General features: G+C 45.0%; 1 protein-coding gene across 1 annotated transcript in view; it reads left to right on the forward strand.

The window, feature by feature from the left end:
* SYT1 (synaptotagmin 1) overlaps positions 1-17,449 on the forward strand; it is an 805,134-nt gene that overhangs the window by 652,642 nt on the left and 135,043 nt on the right. The window contains exons 6-7 of the mRNA XM_030215015.1: positions 12,099-12,227; positions 15,071-15,238. Coding sequence (XP_030070875.1) covers positions 12,099-12,227; positions 15,071-15,238 — 297 coding nt within the window. The remainder of the gene's footprint in view (positions 1-12,098; positions 12,228-15,070; positions 15,239-17,449) is intronic.

Below are 17,449 nucleotides of genomic sequence, written 5' to 3' on the forward strand. Positions count from 1 at the left end.
CCAGGCCCCCTGCATTCAAAGCGGCAGTCGCAGATCGCTTCTCTTCTGGCCTTCCCTCTCTGTGTCCAGCCCTTGTCTGATCTGCGACTGCCGCTTTGAATACAGGGGGCCCAGAGCCGTGGAGGCAGGCAGGTGAGACCAGAGACTGCAGCGCCAGCGGCCTGACCCCGGCACTGGGCCCCCCCTTGGAGGCCTGGGGAATTTTGCCCCCCCCCCCTCTTGGCGGCCCTGCACCCAGCCATGCCCCCAGCACACCGCATCACACCTCACCACACAGTCACCTTGACCCCCCCCCCCCCAAGAAAGTCAGATTCTATAAGCAGTGAAAATACTGGTAAAAGTAAAATAAATGCATTTTCTTCCATACTCTGCTAAATACACATTTTTAAAAGATGTCCATTTTCAAAAAAGCAAACATCCATGAGCAGCATGTCGCCCTTTCCTCTCCATCCCCTTCTATCCCATGTGCTCTATTTCCCCTTTTCCCTTTCCCACTTTCCATATATGTCCCCCTTACAGTGGCGTAGGAAGGGGAGGCGGTGGGGCGGTCTGCCCCGGCTGCACGCCGCTGGAGGGGTGTCGTCTCCCTTGGTTCCTTGCTCCGGGGCAGAGAGAGCAAGGAACCAATGGAGCCGATGCAGCTCCCAGCAACGTGGGCTCGGGGGCGGATCAGTCCTTCCGCCCGCCCCTCGCTGCCAAAGTAAGTTACAATGTGCTCCGGGGGGGGGGAGGGAGCGCACCGGAGGGGGTGCTGCACCCAGGGGGGGTGCGTGGCGGCGACCCGCCCCGGGTGCCAGCCGCCCCCGCTACGGCACTGCCCCCTTACCAAACGTTTTTCCAGCCCCTCCCTGCCTCAACCCTTTTTTACAGCCCCCTCTCACCCTCCCACCCAAGCCCCACCATGCGTGACTCCATCTATCCACCTCTCCTGCTCTACAGTTCTGGGTGCCCTCCCTGAATGTACCTCAGTACATCCTGGTGGTCTAGTGTCCTCTCAGGGACAGAAAAGATCACCACTTTCCCGTCCACTGTCGCTGATCCTATCACTGCTGCTGTTTTGTTTTGTTTTTTAAATGGCTGCTGAGACTTCAAGTAGTATCCTCACAATGCTTCCACGGAAGTCTCGCGAGGCCACCGCCTGAAGTCTCCGCAGCCATTTTAAAGAAACTGCGGGAGCAAGAGGATCAGCAGCGGCGGGCAGGAAAGAGGGGGATCTTTCCTGTCCCGAGCAGGCTACTAGACCACCAGGGCGTATTGACGTACGTTTGGGGAGGGCACCCTGAGACTTGGGGAGGGAAGGCAAGGCTCGACTCTCTAACACTTCCGGGGGAACCCCGCAGGACCTGGGTCCATCCCCGTGGGATCTCCAAGGTAACCGCGGGATTCTTGCTTACCCCATTCCTGTGCAGCTCTCTAACGTACATGCCAAATAAATCTAATTAGTGCCAATAATTGGTTGTTAACAAGCCAATTATTGGTGATAATTAGCTTGTTATTCAATTAGAATTAGGAGCTATCACCCAACTAGCACTAACACACGTAACAGTAAAACTGTTGTTCACAAGTGCCAGTAGTGCATGAATGGTGCTTACATTTAGGCGCTAAAGTTATAGAATTAGTACGATTCTATCTTACCTGTATAATTCTCCTTTGCCGAGCTAACCTTAAAGCAGTGTAAGACATTCCTTTATTGGATATTACAAGAAGTGTGCTGTAGTTGCTAACTCACCTTTTGCCTACCCTGAGCTGTCTTACACATATTAAAATAGAAATGTTCCAGAAAAATGTCATTGAATGACTTCTATGTTGGCCTATAAGGTTTATGCTCTCCACCAAAACCTGTCCAGGATACTGTAGAATGATAATGAGCCTATTCAGTGGTTGATATGCAGACAATTGTGTTCACCTGGCTTTATTCCCAGACATTCGATGTTGGGCCATGTTCGGGCACTGGGATTGAATATCCGGGCATATGCGGCCGGCTAAAACATAGCCAGTTAAGTGCTGTGTTCAGCAGTTAGCCAGCTACAAGGAATCGCATAAAGATAGGACTGTGTTTCATGCAGTTCTTTTTATACAGTTAACACTGGGCCCCCTTTACCAAGCTGCGGCAAAAGGCAGGGCCGCCGAAAGACTGGGCCGGGCCCGGGGCAAGGCCGCCCCGCCTCCGCTGCTGCCCCCCGTTGCTCCCCCTGCTGCCCCCTGTCGCTCCCCCTGCCGCTGCTGCCCCCGTCACTCCCCCCACCGCTGCCGCCCCCCCCCCCCTGCCGCTGCAGTCCATGGTCTCACCTGCCTGCCTCCTTGGCTCCAGGCCCCCTGCATTCAAAGTGGCAGTCGCAGATCGCCTCTCTTCAGTTCTGGCCTCGCCTTCCCTCTCTGTGTCCCGCCCTCGTCTGATGTAACGTCCGGTTTCCTGAGGGCGGGACACAGGGAGGGAAGGCCCAAAGGGAGGCGATCTTTGACTGCCGCTTCGAATGCAGGGGGCCCGGAGCCGAGGGGGCAGGCAGGTGAGACCGGGGACTGCAGCGCCGGCGGCCTGACTCCGGCACTGGGCCCCCCTTGGAGGCCCGGGTCCAGGGAATTTTATCCCCCTGCCCCCCCCCCTCGGCGACCCTGGCAAAAGGGGGCCTGCACTTATGTCAGCATAAGTTTTTGATGTGCGCCGAGGCCCCCCTTTTACCACAGCAGGTAAAAAGTAGGTCTTGCTTTTCTGCAGGAAATGGCTGCATGGCAAGTAAAGCACTTGCCATGTGGCAATTTCAGGGGGAGCCTTTACTGCCACCCATTGAGGTGGTGGTAAGGGCTCCCACACTAACTTGACGGTAACCGGTCACCAAAGGGCACTGCCCGAGTACTGCCAGGTACACACCGGTGCTACAAAAATAAATATATATTTGTAGCGCTGGATATGATAGCGCGCTGGGGGTGGGAAGTACCCAGTTAAGGGTTGAATATTGGCACTTGACCTGCTAAGAGCTGACTGTGCCCACCAAATGCCCACAAAGTAGCTTGTATAAGCTTAGGCACTAACCAGGCATTTTCAACAGCATTATCCAGTTAAAGGCAACTGAATATGCCAGGTTAGCCCGAAAAAGCAATTTAAATGGCCAAGAGCCATTTCTGGCTGTTTAAAATGCTTTGAATATTGACCTCTATGTGTTTCTGATAGCAGGTCTACTTTCATTAGGTAAGGCTTAAGTTTTAAGTGCTGCAGACGTGATGATAGTATTGTTCAACCAAAGCAAAACAGAAGAATTATCCTCCACAAATCCAAGACAGGCAAACCAACAGGAATCGTGTTTCAGTCTATATGGCCTGCATCAGGAGTCTAAAATAACATACAAAACATAAATAATTACAACTATAAATAACAAATGTAAATGTATATAAATAACAAAAGCATAAAATAAACCCTAAAAACATAAAGAAGATTTAAGAAACATATAAAAGAGACATCCAAGATTAAAAACAAAAAAGCTCAAAAATATAAAACAGTGAATAATACATTGACTAGTGGATCTTAAAAACCATTCCACAATATATATATATTTTCTTCAATAAAGCATAAAAAGGACTAAACAACGGTACAAATAGAAGTATTCCTAGCTAGAAAGATCAGTATTGGACATCAAATATGTAGTCGATACGCTCAATGTAAAACCTATATGAATGAGGAAAAAAAACTCTGAAGAGAAAACTTACATAGAAAACAAAATGAAAAATCATGTCAAGACTCTCTTATAAAACTGAACACCTATACAGAGTACCAAGGGGAATAAACTATATGAAAAAAATGAGTGCGTCAAACCTCTCTTGTAAACGCTCATATAGTGTGCCGTACAGAACAACCATGAGCGTCTCTCAGAAAAGGGGGGGCAACGAAAAAAGCTGTATAAAGACACAGACACAACAGATGCACCACACTGTGTGACAGACGAGACTGAGTTAATATCAACGCCAGACAGGTTTTACATTGTGAGTATTGACCACATATTTGATGTCCAATACTGATCTTTCTAGTTAGGAGTACTTCTATTTGTAACGTAGTTTAGTCCTTTTTATACTTTATTGAAGAATATATATTGTGGCATGGTTTTTAAGATCCACTAGTCAATGCATTATTTACTGTTTTATATTTTTGAACTTTTTTGTTTTTAATTTTGAATGTCTTTTTTATATCTTTTTTTTTATCTTCTTTATGTTTTTAGGGTTTTATTTTATGCTTTTGTTATTTATATGCATTTACATTTGTTATCTATAGTTGTAAAAATTTATATTTTGTATGTTATTTTAGACTCCTGATGCAGGCCATATAGGCTGAAACATGATTCTTGTTGAGTCTTTGTGAAGATCTAATAACATTTATTTTGCACACCTTGATGTGAGATTGTGTAGTCTCCTCCACTATAGTATTGCTCAGACAGAGGAGCTTCTTTGCAAGTCAGGGCCTAGAGCGTTGTTAGATTAGCGGTATACAAGAATTGAATTGTTAGGGTTAAATGCATTTACAGCGCCTCCATCGATCCGATATTCCAGGTATGAACTGATTAACTAACATGTGACGGCTGCCAGTGCAGAAGTACTTTCAAATTAGTTCATTTACAATGAAATTCACAATGTTAAGTTGTCTCCAAGCAAAATGTACTAATGATGATAAGTATTGCGGTTTTTTTCCCCAGGATAAATCTTATATACTTTGTTGACAAATATCTATATTGAATTTGTTTTGCATAATGTAATACTGTTCCTGTTCTTATAATATTAGATGTTGTACAATGTATATTGCCTTGGATAAATGACCAAGCTTTCAAATGTTGTCAGTGGTTTCACAGCAAATGGTAACTCAGAGTTAGAAGTTTAGGAAAATAACATTTGTTTATGTTAAAAAGTCAACTTGATATCATTTACTATCAGAATAACTAAAGACATCAGAATATGAAACTAGCCACATTTACGACATTAGGGAGCGCTGTTACAAAAGTGTGTTAAGCAGTTAACGTGGGAATTAGCACATGTTGGGGTCCTTTTACTAAGAACTAACGCTTACTTCCCATGTACCCATGTACCAGTCGCACTATGGTAGTTCAGACACCTGTACATGCGTCTCTAGAGCTGAACAATATTTCGGGGCTCATTTTCAAAGCACATAGGGACCCTTTTACTAAGCGCAGTAAGCCCACTGCAGGCTTCCCGCGTGCCAGTCTGGAGCTACCACTGGCCCAAAGCGGGTGCCGCGGTAGTTCCACCCCCAGCATGCGGCATTTCCGGTGCTAGCAGAAATATTCAAAAAATATTTCCGCAGGGGATTACCCGGTGGTAATGGGGCAGCGCCGTGCTCTACCCGGTTACCGCCGGGTTAGCGCGGGAACCCTTATTGCCACCTTAATGGGTGGTGGTAAGTGCCCCCCCTCCGCATGGCCATGCAGTAAGAGCAATCTTACCGCATGGCAGGGGCATAGCCAGACCAACGGGAAGAGGGTCCAGAGCCTGAGGTAGGGGAGCACAGTTTAGTCCGCCGCTGACCCCCCTCCCCCCCCCCGCCACTTTTGACCCACCCCACCGACCCTCCCCTGCCACTTTCAACCCGCCGCCGACCCTCCCCCATCGCCGCTGCTGCCAGGTACCTTTGCTGGCGAGAGTCCCTAACATCCACCAGCCGAAGTCTTCCTCAGCGCCAGTCTCTGGCGTGTTCGCTGATCTGTTTCTGCGAGTCCTGACTCCTTACGTCCTGCGTGCACACGTGCAGGACATCAGGAGTCTCAGGAATCATAGAAACAGATCAGCGAAAGCGCCGGAGAACGGTGGTGAAGAAGATTTTTGGCTGAGGGGGTTGGGGACCCTCGTCAGCAAAGGTACCTGGTGGTGGCGGGGGAGGGTCAGCGGTGGGGGGGTCAAAAGTGGCAGGGGAATGTCGTCGGTGGGGGGGTCAAAAGTAGAGGGGGCCAGGGCTAAATCTGTGGGGGCCCATGCCCCCGTGGCCCTACCTAGCTACACCCCTGCCGCACGGCCGTGTCTTTTTTCGCCCTTTTTACCAAGCTGCAGTAAAAAGTGGCATGCGGTAGTGTAGATGCGTGAAATTGGCGCATGCTGGGCCATTTTTTAACCGCGTCTGGACTGCACGGTAAAATCAAAACTAGCACAGGGCTATTTACTACCTGAGTCCTTATTACCACCCATTGACCTAGTGGTAAGGCCTCACGTGCTACTCGTGTGGTAATCAGGCAGCACGCGCCAGTGTAGCCACACTGCCCCCTGTGGTAGAAAATAGAAAATGATTTTCTACCACGGGAATCAGCGTGTGCCAACTTCGAAACTACTGCCGGGCGCCGGCACTACCCCTGTAGTGGAGCCAATTGGCATGTGTTGCCCGCGCATTTGCCCTAGCGCTGCTTAATAAAAAGCACCTGAGTGACAAACCGCCGTGTTAACAATGTGTGCTAAACCCTGTGATAACTCCTCAATGCACTTTAATAAAAGAGCCCTTTAATTTAGGATTAGCAAAATTAATACTGTGACAATTTAGAAGAAATGGAAAAAAATAATCTAAAGATATTATAGCATCTCGGAACAATAATGGTGTATACCGTAATACTAAGCGCTTACAAACATGGTATTAAACCTCAGTTCTCTCTCTGTGATGTGGTGATCAAAATATATTCACATTACTGCAGTCGGATGTCACCCCTGGTAATGAGCTCTTTGCAGAGCAGAAAGGCCTTAATAATTTAGAGCATTCATTAGATTTTGTTAGCTTTAAAAATGCAAATTTATTACATTTTGCTGTTGTGTCTGTAGAAGGCTTTTTAAAGTCATCCTCAAATTCTGACATTGCGTCTCAGCCAAGGTAGATAAAACGAGCCTGACCTGTACATGCCGTGTTTTAGCATGGTCATTTCTCCATGGTTTTTACCACTGTTTGTGTGTGATGTCTTAATCAGTGTTTCTTCCTTCTATGTTCTCCTTTTCTATGTTGTGTCTCATGGCTGTTCTGGATTGTCCCTTGTGGTAGGTTTATTTTGCTACTTGGACAGACCTAAGTAAAAGCTCTGCTAGCCTCTGCTTCGCCTTCGGAGAGCTGCAGTTTCTCAGCTGAGAGTTACTGTATGCACAGCTCTGGCATGTGACAGGAGGCTGAACTAAATTGATTTCTCTCCTGGGACAGAAAGGTTTTTGTTTTTTGTTTTTTTCTCCCAATAATATACAAGCAGAAATATATTAGAAAGTTCAAGTTAAGCAATGTTGAATGAATGCAAAAAAAAAAACCCCTTTAATGCAAATATACTTTAAGATATTCAGGGCGATTCTATAAAGCACTCACAGTTGTATGCTTGTTTCGTTAGAATAGCAGGAAAAAAAGAGGTCCAATACGTCCACAAACAAATCAAGAACGTCAAAACACACAAGAGTGGAAAAAAGCCAGATCCAAAATGACCAGTCCAGAAGACCCGGAAGTCAGAGCACCAAAACAAAGTTTATTGGGACCCAACACGGTCCGTGTTTCGGCTATAAAGCCTTCATCAGGCGTCTAAAAACATAAAATCAAATAATTTAAATACTTTCACGTATTGACACGGGGGCGGGACAGAGAGGGAAGTCTCTACTGTGCATTTGCAAGTGAGTTCGGTCACTCGCCGTTTATATGTTTGATTTTTAATATGTTTTATTATGGTTTACTATTATTAAGATTAAATTTTGACTTTTTTGAATTTTGTCTTTTTAGCATTTTGAAGTCATATGTGTCACGTCTCATAATCCATACATGTGGTATATTTTAGATGAAAAGTTTTAAATTTTATGTTTTTATATTATTTGATTTTAGGTCTTCATTAGAATTGCAACATATAAGTGCGTAGGTATGTACCAAAATTCTGCCTAAGCACTGTTCTGTAAATATACACGAGACTTAGAAAGCAGAATGTGCGCTGAAAATGGCCTGCGGTACTGTAGGCGCGGGTTTTGGGCATGCGCAGAATCATTTTTCTGCGCACTTGCTAAAAGGCCTCTTCTCCTCCCCCCCCCCCCCACACCGAAGATGGACATGCGGCAAAATCAAAATTGCCGTGCGTCCATTTTGAGTCTCAGACCTTACCGCCAGCCATAGACCTGGCGGTAATGACCTACCCGCGCCAGATGCCACTTGGCGAAAATATTTTTCAGACGCGCGAATTGGACACACACCAAAAATGAAATTACCGCAAGAGCCAAGCGGTATTCGGGCGCTAAGTCAAGTTTGAAACCTTCTGCTCAGTGTGCTGCTGCAGCTAAGAAAGCAAATAGAATGTTAGGTATTATTAGGAAAGGAATGGAAAACAAAAATGAGGATGTTATAATGCCTTTGTATCGCTCCATGGTGCGACCGCACCTCGAATATTGTGTTCAATTCTGGTCGCCGCATCTCAAAAAAGATATAGTGGAATTAGAAAAGGTGCAGAGAAAAGGTTGACGAAAATGATAAAGGGGATGGGACGACTTCCCTATGAGGAAAGGCTAAAGCGACTAGGGCTCTTCAGCTTGGAGAAAAGGCAGCCGAGGGGAGATATGATAGAGGTCTATAAAATAATGAGTGGAGTTGAACGGGTGGATGTGAAGCGTCTGTTTACGCTTTCCAAAAATACTAGGACTAGGGGGCATGCGATGAAGCTACAATGTAGTAAATTTAAAACGAATTGGAGAAAATGATTCTTCACTCAATGTGTAATTAAACTCTGGAATTCGTTGCCAGAGAATATGGTTAGCTTAGCGGAGTTTTAAAAAGGTTTGACGGCTTCCTAAAGGAAAAATCCATAGACCATTATTAAATGGACTTGGGGGAAATCCACTATTTCTGGAATAAGCAGTATAAAATATTTTGTACTTTTTTGGAATCTTGCCAGGTATTTGTGACCTGGATTGGCCACTGTTGGAAACAGGATGCTGGGCTTGATGGACCTTTGGTCTTTCCCAGTATGGCAATACTTATGTACTTATGGAAGTTCCTTGTCTTTCTCGCTGATATCAATAAATATTTTAAGGACATAAGGTTCTTTGCCATTTGTTTTGGACTGCATTTCCTCACTATACTGTCCTTCTTGGGTACCACAAGCATCAACATTTCAAAATGATTTCGGCCACCAAACACAATACAAATGAAGACACGATGAAGGATCTCGCTCAATATTGGGGATGCTCAGCACCCACTAGCACCCATAGAGCTGGCTGCTATGATGGATAGGCAAGTCCACAGACAGACATAGCGCTGTATATGTCTGGTAGCAGTATAGAAACGATAGGTAGTTATAACAGTAAGCAGACAGATATTCTTCCCAGTAGCAGAGGATTCCTTGAGATTGATTTTATAATTCAGTAGGGGAACTTCAGCTTTCTTTCTATTTCTGCTTTCAAACACCTACGTCTGTCTTGGTAAAAATGGTGGTCTTCACCTGCTTTAATGCTATTCTACGTCAGAATCCCCAAATGAAATGCTGTTGCCTTGTAACCAGAATGCACAAATTCTTAATTTATTTCAGCCTCACTGTACATTGAGTTTGAATGAACAGTAACATTGCACTGCGTAGTGTTTTTCCCTCTATGCATATATGTTTGCTGGTGGCATGATGGTATCTTTCAGTCCGTATGTTCATCTGCAGAAGATGCATTTGAGATGCTTCTGTTTCATTAGAACTCACCTATGGCCCTCATTGTTGTAGGGGTTGATTCAGACTTCCTATAGGTGAATAGAGGTGACCTCGCTTTTTCTCTGTGTCCTCTGTCCTGCAGCCTCTCTTGGTCACCAATGAATTTATTCCATAGTCGGATTCATTAATAACTCTCAAGAGATAAATCCATCATCATCAGTGCCATGATGTTATTCCCAGGCACAGCGTGACTGTGAACGTCTAAACATTATGGGAAAAGATATGGAAGACAGACGCTGTTGTCATGTTGCCCTTGAAGAATAACAAAAGTTAAAGCAAACTTCAGGGCTCTAATAATACTGAAATGAAGCAGTTGTTTCAAATGAACCCCTAGAATTTTTTAGGATGCCCACATGAATGTCAGTACCATCCCTAGCGGGTCACAACCTTTTGTAATATCGAAGCCAGAAATGCACATAGCTCCATAGACCTTCCTATCCTATATAATAAAACGCACCTTCAACGTTCTGAAGCTGACTGCATGGCTGAGGCATTCCTGCTCTCTGTATCCATTTCCTGAATTGACATCACGTACTTCCGGGTTCGTCACAAGCAGAAGTGACCAACCACACGAGGTTTCTCGGCTTCAGAATGTTGGAGGTGCATTCTATTAAATAGGATTAGTCAGTTCCTTGAAGCACAGCCAGAGCTCAGCGTCCTGCACAGTAACGCTCAGACACCAGAGACAGAGAGGGGGGCCTGACACCAGAGAGGGGGGGTGGAGGCATCTCTGTCACACACACACACTCTCTCTCTCTCTCACAGTCAATGTCTCTTTCTCTCTCTCACTCTCACACACTGTCTCTTACACACTCTATGTCTCACACTGTATCACATTCACTCTCTATGAGTCACACAGTCACCCACACACTCTCTTGGTCTCATACACTGAGTCTCACAGAAAGTCTGTGTCACACACACACACTCTCTCTCTCTCTCTCTCGCACACACTGTATCTGTGTGAAACACACACTCTCTCTCTCTCACACTGTCTCACATACACACTTGCACACACTCTCATTCTCACACACTCTCTCTCTCTGTCTCTCACACACAGGCACACTCGCACCCAGACTCACTCTCTCTCACACACACACTTGCACATTCACTCTTTCTCACACAGTCAATGTCTCTTTCTCTCTCTCACTCTCACACACTGTCTCTTACACACTCTATGTCTCACACTGTATCACATTCACTCTCTATGTGTCACACAGTCACTCACACACTCTCTTGGTCTCATACACTCAGTCTCACAGAAAGTCTGTGTCACACACACACTCGCTCTCTCTCGCACACACTGTATCTGTTTAAAACACACACTCTCTCTCACACTGTCTCACATACGCACTTGCACACACTCTCATTCTCACACACTCTCTCTCTCTCTCTCTCTCTCTCACAGGCACACTCGCACCCAGACTCACTCTCTCTCTCTCTCTCACACACACACACACACTTGCACATTCACTCTCTCTCACACACACCGTCACTCTCACATACACTCTCAAACATACACACTCCGAGGAAAACCTTGCTAGCGCCCGTTTCATTTGTGTCAGAAACGGGCCTTTTTTTACCAGTGATAAGTAAATATGTAACAAAAAATCATGAAAACAAGCTACTAGGGTGTCTATTCTAAAAATATTTGTGAAATGTGTTTTCCCAAGGTCTCAAGAGCTGAACGAAATTCTACGGTGGGCTGCATTCAGCCTGAGGGGCTACAGGTTGTCCACCTCTATTCTAGGTTATGAGGAAAACCTGTGACAAATTGACCGATATAACCAATGTTAAAATGAGAGGACTGAAATAATCACAGAGGTTCAAAGGTTTGAATCAGCCTTAAGAATTTTTCCCATGAATACCAAATGGGAGAAATTACTTAGCAAACAAGGGCCAGTGATATTAATCCAACAGAGTCACCTTGTAAGGACAATATCTTCTATTGCATTCTACAATATTCCATCAGTGCATGCAGAACGACACAGTACAGCTGACATTTCTCAAAGCTGTTTCTCCTTAGATGAATGTGCAACTTCACCTGTTTATTAGCGTTGTTTATCCACATTTGCCTTGATAAGAAAGCAACATGATTAGAAGAGATTTTTAATATCAAGTTGACATTTTATTTGGTTTTCAGGCTTTGCAACAAACTGTAAATACTTAGCTCACAGGCTTTTTCCTCTTTTTTTTTCATCGCTTTCATATTGCCTGTTGATTAAAAACTCTCCTTGCAAAACAGACGTAAAAATAGAAAACGCTTAAGCATCTAGGGTTTTTTTTTTTTAATTCTCCTACCAGACACAGCCATCAACTAGTGCTTTATTTTAAAGGCTTCTCCGTAGGTCTACAGATAGCCTGATTTGTGTGATATGCTATCAACAAAACCAACATTTTTTTTTAAGTTAAATTTGTGTTTTTCAGGCCTTAAAGGATGATGACGATGATGCGGAGACTGGGCTGACAGATGGAGAGGAAAAAGATGAACCAAAGCAAGATGAGAAACTAGGAAAACTCCAGTACTCCTTGGATTATGACTTCCAGAATAATCAGGTTTGAGAAAATACTGCTCGGGTATGAGAGATACCGGAATGCTCTTTATGACGTGAGAGCGTGGTTGACGAAAGGTTTATGGTATTCTCGGTTTGGGGGTGGGGGATCAGGGCAGTTTCCTCTCGTCCCTTTTGGGCTTACAGCCCAATCAGACTGGAGTTGGGATCTGGCACCATGGTGCTTATTTTAGAAGCTCTGTTCATGTTTTGGATGTCTGAAAGTCGGCATTCAGACATCCATGTTACACGTCCGTCCAAATGCTGATTTTATAAAGCCAGAATATAAACGTCTAAAACTTCTGTACATCCATACGGCAAGGGGGCGTGGTCTAGGTGTGTTTTGGGTAGGCCTAGGGAAGGGCCAAAAAACGGGTATCCAGCTTTGATTGCAGAAGGGGAAGAGATGTCTATGTTCAAATAGATGGACATGCATACAGTATTTAGACCAGGTATTGGCACATCCAGGCTATAGAAAGGTGTTTCGACTGAACAGTTCTCCATTGAACGGAGTAAGAGAAGTCATAGTTGATATTTCCCAGTCCGTGGAAGGCTCACAATAAAAATTGTAAAAACAAGAAAAGAAAAATGACAAAAAGTTGCAGAAGGTCTTGAACCTGCAACCTCTGGTTATTTGTGTGGACTTTGCAACTAGCTACTCTAACCTTAAGGCTTCCTAGATAGATGTCTAAGGGGTCATTTTATAATATGGATGTTCCTGTCCCTTGTTTTGCCCTGTTTATAGTGTGGACGTTGATGTTCATGCTGGATGTAGCCAGAACTTGGATGCTTGTTCTAAAATACATGAGTTATTGACCGCCCTATCTGACATTCAGACTTGGATATCCATATTATGAGTTCATCATCCTTTCTAAAGTTCCGCTCCACATTAATTAGTTTTGAAAATATGCCTCCACGTTAATGTATACTATGATACCATGTTAGCACATAAGTGCTTAAGTTAACTGGACAAATCATACTGCATAAAACGTATCTTTATCCAATTGTACGTAGGCCAGAGGTGTCCAACCTTTGTCCCTCACTCAGTCAGGTTTTCAGGATTTCCCCAATGAATATGCATGAGATCTGTTTGCATACAATGGAGGCAGTGCATGCAAATAGATCTCATGCATATTCGTTGAGAAAATCCTGAAACCCAACTGGGTTGCAGCCCTCGAGGATCAAGGTTGGACACCCCTGACTTTGGCAGTTAAAGAGCTGAACATCACACTTCACTGGATAAGGGTCGGCCAGCTGCTGTGCTCGGACATGTCCCTGAAGCTGAATATCTGGGAATAATGTTGGCGGTGGCCAAAAACGCTGACCGTCAGTAACTGAAAATTTACACGTCAAAGTTGGATATGGGGCAAAACACTCCCTGAAACCTTCACTGCTGATGAATAAGAGGCAGTGGCGGGTCTGAGAAAGAACCAAATGCATGGAGCCAAAAAGACACGATAGAAAGAGAAGAAGAAATAATGAGGGGAGGGACACGGAGGGAAGAGTCCTAGGTGAAGTACGTAACCAGTGGCGTACCGAGGGCGGTCCACCCTGGGTGTACGCTGCAGGGGGGGTGCAGGGAGCAGCCGCCTGGCTGTCAGTTCCGCGGGTTCCCTACTCCCTCTGATGTTACATCCTGTTCCGGAGCAGAGGGAGCAGGGAACCGGCAGAGCCGACAGCTGTGCGGCTGCTCCCAGCACCCCAGGAGGTAGGAACAACGCACCCGGGGGGGGTGTTTTGAGGTGATGCACCGGGCGGGATGCTGCACCCTGGGGGGGGAGTGTAGCAGAGATCCGCCCCGGGTGACAGCCGACCAAGGCGCATCTGAAAGGGAAAGGAAGAAAACAGTAGAAAGGGAGAAGGGCAGTGGCGTAGGAAGGGAGGGGCGGGAGGGGCGGTCCGCCCCGGGTGCACGCGCTCGGGGGGTGCCGGCCCCGCTGGTTCCCTGCTCCCTCTGCCCCGGAACAGGTTACTTCCTGTTCCGGGGCAGAGAGAGCAGGGAACCAGCGGGGCCGACGCAGCTCCGAGTGACGTGCACTCAGGGCGGATCGGCCCTCCCGCAGGTACGAATGCGGCCCGGGGGAGGGGGGTTCGCTCCGGAGGGGGGGTGCGCAGCGGCGACCCGCCCAGGGTGTCATTAGCCCTCGCTACGGCACTGGAGAAGGGGAAACAAGAATGAGGAAGAGAGGTGAGAGGAGAGGGGTGAAGAAGGAGAAGTTGAGCAGGTGACTGATATCTGTGTAAAAGGACTTCCACTGAATTTTATGGAACTGTGTACCGAAGGAAAGGTCGTACATCCATCTCTTCGTGACACTGGGAAGAGACACCAAGCCAACGTTTCTGTAGCAATGAAGGCAGAGCACACAGGAGATTCTAAGGTCTCCATATGTCCCCCCCCCCCCCCCCCCCCCAAGATACAGCAAGGATTTGAGTGCTCAGATGTGCCAGTTCACAATGATTTGGCAGTGTAGTTTCCATTCGCAAGTTATTCCCGTCAAAGAAAAAGAATGCAAAAGTAGCCACAGCAACCGGCACGTTAGTCGATTGCAGCCTCTCTTCTAATATGATTTCTGTATTTAGCAGTAATCATCATCCTTTAAAAGCTGGTTCTTTGTACTCAGAATTAGTCCTTTCAGATTCTGCTTCTGCAGTAATTGGTTTTGTGAAGTCTAATGTTTGGCTCTCCTTCTGTGCCAAGGGTTCTGCCAGAGTGCAAATTTATTAAAAGCAGAACAACTAAAGGGAAATGAAACTTTAGAAAACGAAAGAACAGCAGAAGATCGTGACCAGGTGACCTTCTGCAGATGTGTCTGTTTAATATTCTTTTCTGCTCTGAATCTCTTTCAGCTCTTGGTAGGAATTATCCAGGCGGCTGAGTTACCTGCTTTAGACATGGGTGGTACATCTGATCCCTATGTGAAAGTCTTCTTGCTGCCTGACAAGAAAAAGAAATTTGAGACAAAAGTGCACAGAAAGACCCTTAATCCTGTCTTCAACGAGCAATTCACTTTCAAGGTATTCACTGCATAAATATCTGGCATTCTTTTCTTCACTTGTGTCCAGGTAAACATCCCATATAGCTGCTCCTGCTGAACTTCAGACATGCTTCTTTGTACCACAGAACAGTGGCATAGCTACAGGGGGGCCATGGGGGCCTGGGCCCCCCACAAATTGGCACTGAGGCCCCCGGTTTGGCTGGTTGGGGGTCCCCAACCCCCGCCAGCTGAAGCGTTTGTTCTGTGCTGGTCTGGCCGCATTGCCTACCCTGCTCTTCCTAAAGGGAAAGTCCTTAGACCATTATTAAAATGGATTTGGGGGAAATCCACTGCTTATTTCTGGGATAAGCAGCATAAAATGTTTTGTACTTTGTTGGGGTCTTGCCAGGTATTTGTGATCTGGATTGGCCACTGTTGGAAACAGGATGCTGGGCTTGATGGACACCTTTGGTCTTTCCCAGTATGGCAATACTTATGTACTTATAACTTTGATTAGAACTTATAATCGGATTGCCAAACAGTTTTAGCATTTACAGTGAAGATACGGATTTCTATACGAATTCCATTCAGTAGCTCATGTGAAATAGCTTCAGCAGTGATTCCCAAACCTGGTCATTGAGGCACCCTAGCCACTCAGGTTTTCAGGATATCCACAATGAATATCCATGAGACAGATTTGAATGCAGTGCCTGAACTTACACGCAAATCACTCTCATAAAACAAGCTGTGGTAAAAAGTTGGCCTGCACAAGTTTGGATGTGTGAAATTAAGGGAGTCACTGAGCTTGAGGATCTCAGCTTAAGGCAAGGGTTCTCAAGGACTGGGACCAGGTTTTCAGGATATCCACAATGAATGCACATGAGGTAACTTTGCATACACTGCCTCTGTTGTATGCAAATCAATCTCATAGATATCCATTATGAATATTCTAGAAACTTGACTGGCTAGGTATGTCCCAAGGGCTGGGATGGGGAACCAGTGCCTATAGTCTGCTATAGGTGCCTTTCCAAGACGCTTTAAAAGAGAGGTCATTTTAACTACTTTGTTTGGTCCAGTCCTAAGAATCCTTCTTTTTCAGTCTTCAGAAACTAGCATTAATTTCCAGAGAAGTGTGACTCAGTAATTTCCCCTCACAATCTAACATGTTCCAAGTCTCTTTGATGTGATATTTGCAAACCGCTTTGAAAGACTGATTGGAATAAGTGCATAAGCACCGCCATACCGGGAAAAGACCAAGGGTCCATCAAGCCCAGCATCCTGTCTCCGACAGTGGCCAATCCAGGCTTCAAGAACCCAGCAACCCCCCCCCCCCAAAAAAAAAAAATACTTAATTCTTAATAATGCTCAATGGACTTTTCCCTCAGGAATCTGTCCAAATCCCCTGTATTTATTTTTATTTATTTATTTGTAGCATTTGTATCCCACATTTTCCAACCAATTTGCAGGCTCAATGTGGTTTACATTTGCCGTAATGGCAGTTGCCATTACCGGGTAACAGAATTACAAATGGTATTGCATTAAGGTGCATACATACATGGTAACATGCATGGAACATGGCATATATGGAACAGATCATGGTATATGTATATACCATGTACATACATACATGGAAAAGAAAAATAAATTATGATATTGCATGAACGTTTATGAGAATAAATTGGATTGTAACATAGATTAAGTCATCTTGTGTCCCCTGGTTTTGTTGTTGTTTAAACTCCGTAAGGCCAGCTGCTGTCACTACATTCTCCAGCAACAAGTTCCAGAGTCCAACTACACGCTGAGTAAAGAAAAACTTTCTCCTATTTGTTTTAAATCTACCATATTCTAGAATCTTGTGTCCCCTGGTTTTGTTGTTGTTTGAAATTGTAACCAAACGCTTCACATCTGTCCGCTCTATTCCGCTCATTATCTTGTAGACTTCTATCATATCACCCCTCAGCATAGAAGTATAAAAAACTTATTTATATATATATATATATATATATATATATATATATATATATATATATATATATATATATATATATATATAGACATGGATCTCCCTTATATTTCTTGAGGCCCTTATCTTTCTATGACATGCTCAATCTTCTGATGACCAATCTACTACATACAGCGGAAGAGTGGAAAAATAACAATATCTCGCTTTGTTATCACTCGAAAAGATTGATCCCCAGAATGCAAAATACGCAAGCCTTCTTAACCATCTCAAAACTGTGTCTTTACAAAT

This window comes from Microcaecilia unicolor, chromosome 9 (assembly GCF_901765095.1).
Source record: "Microcaecilia unicolor chromosome 9, aMicUni1.1, whole genome shotgun sequence".
NCBI lineage: Eukaryota > Metazoa > Chordata > Amphibia > Gymnophiona > Siphonopidae > Microcaecilia > Microcaecilia unicolor.